The sequence below is a fragment of the Desmodus rotundus genome, chromosome 1, assembly GCF_022682495.2.
Source record: "Desmodus rotundus isolate HL8 chromosome 1, HLdesRot8A.1, whole genome shotgun sequence".
Lineage (NCBI taxonomy): Eukaryota > Metazoa > Chordata > Mammalia > Chiroptera > Phyllostomidae > Desmodus > Desmodus rotundus.
The window spans coordinates 132429932-132440866 of record NC_071387.1 but is presented as its reverse complement, the minus strand read 5'-3'; the positions used below and the strand labels follow the sequence as shown (position 1 = coordinate 132440866).

General features: G+C 36.0%; 1 protein-coding gene across 2 annotated transcripts in view; it reads right to left on the bottom strand.

The window, feature by feature from the left end:
- Window positions 1-5528: 5528 nt before the first annotated feature.
- Window positions 5529-10935, bottom strand: part of SLC12A2 (solute carrier family 12 member 2) — a 91467-nt gene continuing 86060 nt past the window's right edge. For both annotated transcript variants that reach the window (XM_024571619.4, XM_053910876.2), the window contains 3 exons: window positions 9940-10075; window positions 9561-9628; window positions 5529-8345 (listed from right to left, as the gene is read on the bottom strand). In XM_024571619.4, coding sequence (XP_024427387.3) covers window positions 8210-8345; window positions 9561-9628; window positions 9940-10075 — 340 coding nt within the window. In that variant the 3' untranslated portion in view covers window positions 5529-8209. The remainder of the gene's footprint in view (window positions 8346-9560; window positions 9629-9939; window positions 10076-10935) is intronic.

The window sequence follows — 10935 nt, the reverse complement described above, 5'->3', positions numbered from 1 at the left end:
TTTAAAATACAGAGTATTGCTTCTCTGCATTTGTTCGTTCAGCATTGTCACCTGAAAACACTAATGGAAGTGTTAGACATACCAAGAGCATGTCTCTTCTGGGAACAGAAAGAAATCCAATCAAGAAATGAGGAAAAATATTTAAAAAGAAAGACATGAAGTGTATAAAATTTGAAACCATAAAAGCATGCTCTACCTGATTGCTGAAAAATTCATTACATAGGAATTAATGTGTGACCAAGTTACTAAAATTGACACAGTAAGAAACAGAGAACCTAAGTAAACAGTAACCCCAAAATGATTGTCTCTGCCTCCCATATTACATCATTCTGACCTGTCTCCACACTAAAGAGCTCCTTTGCTCCTCCCCCACAGGTACACCTTTCCGCAAACCTGCTCACCTTTCCTGCTTTTTCAATTTCAGCAGCCACTCTTGGCCCTGCCAGAAACCCTGATGTCATCCTCATCTCGTGCCCATCACTCCTCCTGTCCGCACTGCATCTTATGGTCCCTCCCACCCCAGTTCTATTTGAGAAATAATTGGTGTACATCACTGCATATGTTTAAGGCATATAACATGATGGCTTGGCTTACATTAATTATGAAATAATTACTGCAATAGGTTCAGCTAAAATCTATCTTCTTGTGTAGATACAATAAAAAGAATAAAAGGTAAAAAAAATTTCTCTGTGATGAGAATTCTTGAGATTTACTTTCAACAACTTTCCTATATATCATATCAGTGTTTGCTATAGTTGTCATTACATTACACCCCTCATACTCGTTTAGCTTATAATTGGAAGTTTGTACCTTCGGACCGTCTTCCTTCAGTTTGCCTCCCCCAGACTCTGCCTCTGGTAACCAGAAGTCTGATCTCTTTTTATGAGGTTTTTTTTTTTTTTTCAAGATTCCACATATAAGTGAGATCGTATAGTATTTGCCTTTCTCTAGTTTATTTCACTTAGCATAATGCCTTCAAGGTCCATCCATGTTGTTGTTGACAATGATGGGACTTCTTTTTTATGGCTGAATAACATTCCATTGTCTGTTAGTGTTTTCATTTCTTTTGGATATATTCCCAGCAGTAGAATTGTTTGATCATATGGTAGTTCTGTTTTTGTTTTTTTCAGGATCTCCATACTGTTTTCCATGGTAGCTGCACTGATTGACAACCCAGCAGCAGTACACAAGGATTCTCTTTTTCCCACATCCTTGCCAGTGTTTATGTTGTCTTGTCTTTCTGATGACGGCCACTCTAACAGGCGTGAAATAACATCTCAGTTGTGGTTTTAATTTGCATTTCCCTAATGACTAGTGATGCCAAATATCTCTTCATGCACCTGTTGGCCATTTGTGTGTCTTCCTTAGAGAAATATCTACTATTTAGGTCCTTTGCCCAGTTTTTAATTGGGTTATTTAGGGGGGGTTTTGCTGCTGAGTTGTACGAGTTCTTTATATAATTTGGATATTAACCCCTTATCAGATATGATATGCAAATTTTTTCCCACCCAAAGGTTTCCTTTTCACTTTGTTGATGGTTTCTTTCGCTGTGCAGAAACTTTTTAGTTTGATGTAGTCCACCGATTGTTTCATTTTCTTGCTTGTGCTTTAGGTGTCATATCCAAAAAAATCATTTCCAAGACCCATGTCAAGCTTTATTCGTGTTTTCTTCCAGTTTCATGGGCACAGGTCTTACTTATTTAAGCCTTGTAATTTTTGCGAGTGGTATGTTACCTTTTTAATCCTTCCTTGGTGTTTCCTGAATCTGACCTCTCTATTCTTTCGGTTACTTGGTTCGGTCCCTCCCTCACCTGTCATCTCTCACTTGAACTGTGGTAAGGACCTCCTGTCTGGTGCTGATGCCAGTGCCCTCTGGCTCCCTCCCAGTTCAGTCTGGGTACTACTGAATGCCTTCTCCCCCCAACAAGCTGATCCTGCACTATGCTTTTTAGGCTTTTGTTGGGTTATGATTGCTTGGGCATAATATTCAAAGGTATCAAGGTGAGCTACTAAGAATTTAATGCAACAGTAAGAAATATCAACCAGATTGTGTTCAATTACTTTAGAAAAAGTATACTCTGCCTGTTTTGGTGAGGAAAGACTCTTGCTGTTGTATTTGTGAAGACATTGCTAAATGATTACTGACTTCTAGTTGCTGTAGGAAAAGCAGACACTTCTGTGGTCTAGAGCTTACTAGTAGAGCTTTTCTGCATTTTCCCATGGGTCATGAAGACCCCTGGCAAGGAAAGGGGAAGGAAAATAAAGGAAAGGCTGCCCCCTGGTGTGGGAGTGAGTTCCTGAGACAGTCCCCTATAGAGAAAGGACAGAGAGGTGCTGCAGATCCCGCTGCTGCAGACAAGGGAATCAGCAACCCTCTGCCTAATGGCCTCTGACCACAGACTTTGAGTTACCCCAGTGACTGTGCAGCTGCTGGGTTGGGGTAGAAGCTGGGTGGGGTGAGTGGTTATAAATAGGCATTTAGCTGCAGGGATCCGGGAACCTAGTAATGGTGTCAGTAGCCCAGATTTGGCCTACCGAGCTGTTGACCTTTGAATCAACAGCTGGAATCCGGGCAACCCATCTTCTGGAGCAGTCAGCCATGGTGGACTGAAGATCTGAGGCCCTTCCTAATTTCCTGGGCTATATAAACCCCAGACTCCAAGGGCAAACCCAAGGGAGAGGGTATGGCTCCTGACAAATAACGAGGTTATTCTGCCGCCAACATTCCGCTCTTTTTCTTTTTATCTATAGTCATCACTATTGGGATTGAGTATGGTTTTTCCAGAAGCCATTGAGGACACTTACATGGTGACAGCTTACCTGAAGAATCAAGTCAAGCTTGAGAGGCAAACCTCAGAGTGGGAAAGGTAGGGACAGAGCCCTAATGACATTGTCTGAATCCCTGCTCACACTAACTTGAGTCCCTGTCTTCCTGGAATTCCTTTTTCTGTTAGGTTACTTCGGGTTCTATTCCTGCCACCGATGAAGATAGAACTAATATAAAAGGAAAACACTGATGAATTTGGAAAGTCATTATTTAAATTCATAGCTAGTGTGAGAGGAGAAGAAATTATGTGTACTCTGTGGAAGAAACTCAACAGATAAAGCATGGGTAAAGGACAAAGGCAAATATAAAGAAGGGAGCATTATATTGAGAAGGGGCATGTGTGACGGAGTCATTTCACTCAGAAGAGATTGTGTGGCAGGAATAAAACACATTTTGACAAATCCTCCAGGTGATTCCAATGCACACTAAAGTTGGAAAAACCCTGTTCTAGTGTTTCAATACATGATACACCTGTGCTTTTCTTACCAACAATACTAAACTCACAGGGGCACAGACAGTAAACAAAAGATTATCTCTACTGATGGAAAAGCTGGAGAGAAATAGATACCTGAAAGCTATCGGTTATACCTCTGAGATTGGTACCATGTACCTAACGGGAGATGCTAATTAGCAGATTTAGAAATTGAGAAGAAACAACCCTGGAAACAACTTCCATTCTTCTCAATTCAGTGTTTCCCAAAAGAAAGTATGACTGCAAGACTGTTAGCCATAAAGATGCAAATCTTTCACAATCTATGAACCCCTTTTCTTGGAGCATAACTTTCCATCCTATTCCCCATTCCCAAACTGCCTTTGTCACCTTTTAAGTTTCTTAACTAGTAACATTTTTAGGAACTCAAATGAGAGTTTTGCATGCTCATGCAAAAATGTGGGCTTAAAATAAAAATAACCTGTGGCTTATTGGTCATTCAGATAAACTCCTAGAGTTCATTGCTTTTCAAATTGACTATCATTTAAAAGTGACTTAAATTGGGGCTGAATTTTATTTAGAATATAAAAGAGCAAGTATAATCACGTGTTCTATAGTAGTTCTTATGTGCCTTTATGCGTCCCATAGTAAAAAACACTGCTGTCTTCATTTTAAAACTTTTCTTGGTATATCTGTTATTAGAGATATAAGAGCTGGATATGAAATTGCCCTGTAAACTGCTTCCCTTCTTATACCAATAAGTTAACTCCTACGACAAAATGTCTGCAATTACCTGTCCCAAAGGCTTCAGCAGTATTCTAATGAAATCTGACTAGTACTGAGTCAGGGTCCTCTGTTTTTGCATGTCCATAAATCACTGATCGTATTTATTCTATGGTGCTTTGCATTCATATCCTAGAACAAAGGGCATGTGTTGACCAGACAGTTATTTTTGGGAATGAGTTCCTGATCTGTGAGGACAGCAGCTACAAATAAGGCTGCACATCAGCAGGTGACAAATTCAGAGGCTTCACATTTTCCTCAAAACAATGGTTCTACCTCTTACCTTGTCTAACACAAAATTCAGTGGTAGATTCAAGGGAAAAAATGGGCTGAAGTTCTTAACGCTACCATTTAATTGTCTATCTGACATGCCCGTCACACATATAAAACAGTCTCCACTGCCTCCAAATTCTGTAAAGAGCATCAAGACTTAGATCTTTAGGTATTTCAGTACTCTACAAAAAAATAGCATGTCAAATTGGTTACTCCACCCACACATTCTGTATATCCACTATCTGAACTAGTTAAACTAAACAGTCCTTTCTGATGAGTATATCCTAGGATTTGTGCCATATTTACATAAAGAGTTAAACATAAAACTACCAACTATTTGCTCAAACCCCATAAACATCTTGTTGCTACACAAAGACAGACGCATATCAAGGACATTTATCTTTCTTCTGGTGAATGAACAAAACACACTGCTTGATCAAAGATGAGTTACATTCCTGATATTAGGAAATGCCACATTCATAGTTGCCTTTGAATTCTTTTTTAACTCCCCAAAGAGAATAAAAGCAAGAAGCAAAGATTATACAATGGACATGTCCATTTGGCTTTAGATCTACTAAGGCAGCTTGTAGTCAGTCTATGTTTTCCTACCTGTATAGAAAGTTGGGAAATGACAGCCTAGCACAGCCCTCTCAGTTAGGGATCAGAGAGTAATAAATGCAGAACAGAGATATCCCTGGAGATGGAAGACCTGGGCTCTCTGCCAGCATGCTTTACTTGATTTACCACATGACTTTGGGAAACTCCCTATATTGCTTCAAGCTGCTTTCTCCAGAGTCAAAAGAGGATAAATAGCTGTCCTGCATATATAACACACCTACTGTAAAGTGTTGAAATGAGAAATTGAAAAAATTGTAAATCAGCTTTGCCAAGTATCTTAAGAAAGGAAAGAATCAGATTATATTCAGGAACTATGAATCCATTTAATCTTCTAGTTTCCTCATCCATAAATGCATGGTTTGGCCCAAAGATAAATAAAGCAGAATTTAAAAAGATAAATAATTTTCCTAAAAATCAGAATGAGCTACATCTTATATGGCTCAGTCACACTATCAGTATCAACAGTGATTATTCCAAGGCATGAATATTAAGGTAAAAGCCATTTAAAAACTCAGACATCAGTAAGAGTTACATAAATGAGTTTAAAACCAAAGTTGACATAGATTTATAAAACATAAAATATGAATAGACATTAAATAGTTTTAATGAATCCACTTCCTTTATTGCAGTAACCTCTGTACAAAGCAGCAACTGCAATATTCCATGTTAAAACATTAGAAAAGCATTTTGTGTGACAGTTATAGTACAGTATTATCAAAATATTACATTTTCAAACTTGGTAAACATCCACCAGAGCTCAAATCTTTAAATTATTTCCATAGTCTTTAAAAATATGTAATGTCAGAAAGCATATAAAAAGAATGTAAAAGGAAGCCTAAAATACAAATGAAATAATGGAACAAATAAATATCTGATTTAATTAACCATTAATAATTAGCTTACCACCGCTAATCCCACTGAATCTTTACCTACAGAAATAATGAACTATCAAATGATATTGCATAATTAGTTTCCAAGTTATCACCAATGATTAGAACTAAAAAAAAAGACATTAAAATAATCAAATTTAGTATAAATAAAACAGAGCAGAATAGCTTCAACACTATCTAGCAACTCTACGAACTAATTATTGAACTTTATTAGAGCACTACAATAACCTTGAAATTTTTGACCTGGTGTCTAGTGTTAAGGAAAAGTAATGCATTTTTTAAAAAGTGAAAAGCTTCGTACATTACTTCACAGACAATATTACCCTCCCCATTATGCATATTTAGATATATTTTATGTACTTTATACACATATGTACGATGCACGGCATTTGGTTCCTGCAGTACAGATCACAACGATGTTTCCGGAACGGGAAAGCATGGGAGAAAAGTAAGTGTACCTGTGTACATTTCAAGATAGCAGCATTCAGTTCATGCCCTATTATCCATTTAAAAAACTCAAACATAAATATTGTTTACTGAGTAATATGACATTTCTACCATCTTTACTGCCAAATACTACAAAAACTGTAATAAACGCAACAATGCTGTGAGTTATAATGTAGGAAAAAATATTTTGGAAAAACAATTACTTCATTTTCTTAACATTCTGATTTCAAAATTATCATCAGATCTGCATCTTTATATTAACTTAGTTCATATTCATGCAGCTAAAATACTGCACATTAACAACAGTAGTAATTTTTATAGCTTTCTATCAAGATTCATTAAAACCTGCATAAATTCTTCACCATTCAAACTTCCACCAATGAACCCACTCTCTAGATGAAATGTTCTCCATTTTCTAACTAAATGATAATGTGAATGACATGCCCTTCAAATGACCACCTTCATTCTCCAGGAAACCTGTCTCTCCTATCTAATTTTGAACTTGCGTTTATTAAGACAAATTTTAATCTAATGAGTCTTGATCACTGAAAATGCAAAAATCCCAGCAACATGTCATTATGTATACATCTATGCATCTGTGTGTGCACACACAGACATGTAAATATCTATCCCTTGAAATGTTTTTAGGAAACCCTTCCTTGAATAAAAAATGAAAAACTTCACATTAATAATTGTATATAAAGCTTTTAGTAACAGTACACACGCACTGTCGTATTTGTAATAGTAGACTATGATGTCAAAACAGACATTTCAAAAAGCACAAACTGGCAGTTTTCTTAACACAAAAGTTTTAAATTATTACAAGTGGATTAAATTTAAATGTTCAGAATAATCTGTTCAAACCTGAGTATATTAATTAAGACTATGTGTACTTGACAACTGAATGAATTAAGCCTAAAAACATTTCACTAAGAAACCAGTGGTCCATTTAACCATTTGATGAAACATTTAATGATTTATAAAGGACGGTATAGTGAAGTTCCATGTAGTGTTTATTGAGATATTCTATGAAATGGCAAGATTTTTCCTCCAGAAAAATTGTTTAGCATTTCTTAAAAGTCCATCAGATTTGAGAAAAACTCTAGGACAAATCACTCTCCTAATAAATACAAATGATTTTGAGGATTTTTGTCCAAAGAATGACAATATGTAATTTTTCATCGGTATCTAAAAGTACTGGATAAATCTTCAACCTTCCCTAAGGTTTTAATAATAATTGAATAAAGATAGAAGTATGAGCCACTTAGAAGTTTAAAAAAACGGTTTATTGGGCCTTTCTCTGCTAGATCTACATTTATTTATATTTATACAAACCTAAACTTGGGGTCACTTTTTGGTTCCCATTTTTTTTGCATTTTTCAATAACTTGCCCTAACCTTCACCTTTAATAGCTAACATATACCTTTACAAAAATAATAGAAAACATACAGTACTCAACATTAAACTGGTCAATGGAAGAAGAAAAGCAGTGTCCATTTTATTTTAAGGTGAAAGAGACTAAAAACAAGAAATAATGGCCGAAGGCAAAGTTTGACATTCTATAAATTTATAAAAGACAATATATGGATGAAATTTGGTTATTTTCAGAAGGCACCACAAGGCTAAAGGCTTTTTGTATTCCTTTCATCAATCAAAAAATAACACACTTTTATTGCTATTCAAGTAGCAAAGGAAAACTTTACTCTCATGAGCTTTAGTCCAACAACAAGGAATCATCATGAAAATTGAGACACACTGAGTACAACTGAAGTCTCCATACACGTATCAATGGAACAAATTTCCCCATGTGCTTTCAAATTAATGAAATAGTGAAAGAAAAGTCACAGTTCACCATTGTGATGTTAACGTGTCACTGAAGATTTCAGTTACTTCACTAAGCAATGAAGTACCATCTGGAGGGCTGTCCACTGTGTAGAACATTTAAGAATAGAAGGTAAGGACACTCTGATGATTCCCACGGACTAGGAGAATTGGTGGTAGGTCCTGAGATAGAGCTTCTAACCACGCCATGTAGAGAGCACTAGACACAGCTCCTTTTCGTGCAACTGGGAGACTCCTGATACCAAAAAGAGAAAGGAAATTCAGCAATGCATTTAAGTCGAATAAAATGTAATAAAAATTAAGTTATGTCACAATATAGTAACTAAAAATTACCACAGTAAAAGAATATTTTTAAGTGAAGGGAAATTCTGCATATATCTGCATATAGTATAGCAACTGCTGTACTCCCATAACACTCTCTACTACGTTTTCAACTTTGAACAAAAGATTTAAATTTTTCTTCATTAGAATAGCATAACACATTTAGTACCTAACAGTAAGCCCCTACTTTCCCCTTCTTCAATAAGTACATAATTCTTTTAGAAGAAAAGGATGTTTCTATCTGAATTTAGAAAGTGGGTTAAGTAAAATTCGATGTAAGTATAATTATTTCTACATATTATTTGTATCTTCTCTCTCTGAGTTTTCACTTCTATTTGTAGATAGGGGCAGTAGTATGCTCAGCAGTGTTTCTGCATTTCTATCAATATGTTTTGTTTTAGCATCTTCCATTCCAGATATCTGGTCATCATCAAGCAAAACTTATAATTTTCTGGTGCACCGAATATTTGTTGTTAATCAATAAAGCATAATCCTTTGTTGTTATTTTATGTAATTGTTTGGCATGTTTTTGAAGGCCTGAGCTTTCCTTACTGTTTAAGGACCCAGGTGCCAGGACTGAGAAAATGTGGGTTTAAGTAATACCTAGCTACCCTGGTTTGGTGGAAGGAAAGCCAGAGTGAGCATTGGCATTTGTATTCACTGCAAGGACAATGTGTCTGTCTGTAAAGTCTGTGGGAACTTGGAGTGGGATTCAGACAGAAACCACTTCTTAAATTTATTCTCCAAATAATTTCATTATTTCTATGAAGAAGATGCTTGGGTCCAACCTTAAACTTCAGGCCGTCACACCCCTTAGCTTGATGGCTGTGCTAGTGTTTCTAAAGCTAAAACAAAGTTAAAAGGGGAGAAAAAGGAGAAAGAAAAAATTCCAAAATAAACTATGATAATGAATTACTTAGATTCACATAAGCTAAAGATTTTTTTCCTCCTACCTTAAATGATTTCTCCATATGCTTTAAGCAAAGTGTATCTTTAAAAGTTTGTTTTTTCTTCCTTATAACTACTAAGTCATATGGAGTTAAAAAGATATGTACTTGGTATAGAAATTAATACTAATTGCACTATCATAAAATCAATACTTAAGAAAATCAGTGCAGATATTACTTACATGACAATGATATTAGCTGAACTTGAATGTTCCTTTAATAATTCATTTAACCTAATCTGCCGGTATGTCTGCAATTAAACGAGACAAAGTCATTCCTAGACCATTTCAAAATTGGAATCTATCGTGGTTCATAAAACTGAAGTAGACAAAAGAAACCAAAATCAATTTTGGTATAATAAAAATCAGTTTCATAATTTTTAAAAATTAATTATTTACAATGTCCATATATAAACCCAACTTAAAGTAGATTTAATTTACACACTGGTCTCCCCTGCCCCCCATAACAAATTATAGTTCTTGATACTTATTTTTATGTCTTAAGTATTTTTTAAAAATCACATGGAAGGTTAATGAAAAGTAAGCAGAAGAGAAAGAATACCTTGGTCTTATAAAGTTCAAGTTCATTATCTGTTATTCGCCATGGTTCATCTTCTTTCATTTTATCTGCAATGTCTTGTTCTTTATCATCTTCATGGAGTCTGTATGGCTCAATCATTTCATCAAAAGCTACAATACTTTTAAAAACAGAATACTAACAATTAACCTTATTTTGAATTATTTAACGATAAGATCTTAAACACAAAATTATAACTTAAAGAAGTTAGTGTTTCCATCTGTTGTACTCTCCTCTATACTCTACTGATCTCTCTCTATCTGCCCCTGCTCCTATGTTCACCCCACCCCAAACGTAAGTAAATTTTCACTGCAGTAGCCAGAGTGATCCCTTTGAGCAGTAAGTCAAATTGTGTTAATTCCTTTACTCAAACATTCACAGGCTCTCCCAGTGCAAGAACCACCACTAAATGGAAGTAGTGTAAGAACAGGTATCAGAACATTCTGAAGGGAGGAGAGGGCAAGTACTAAATATTTAAGACGATGCAGAATTAATATCTAGATCCAAATATACTTAAAAGGACAAAAGACAGTAAAAGAACATGAACAGCATTCCAATCCTCTGTGAATTTGAAGAACATTTTTTCAGTATTGCAATATTGTGATTTATAAGAGATTTGGTCTTCATCTACAGTTCCTGGCTCACAGCTCCCAAGACCCTTGGAATTTCCTGAGGGTTGAGAGTGATAAAACTGGAGAGGACAGCTCATTGGTCCCTTTGTCTCTTTAGCTGGAGAGCAGAACGCTTCCCAGCGCCACCATGCCAGGCCCCAAGCCCCACAAGGCCAGAAGCTCGTCTGTTGGGAATCTTGCTCTGTATCCCTTCATCTGGTTGTTGATTCGTACCCTCTAATACCCTTGGTAATAAATCAGTAATCTAGTGAGTAAATGGGTTTTCTTGCGTTCTGTGAGACAGTCTAGCAAACTGAAAATGAAGAAGGGGTCATGTGAACTTCTGATTAGAGCCAGCTGGTCAGAAGCA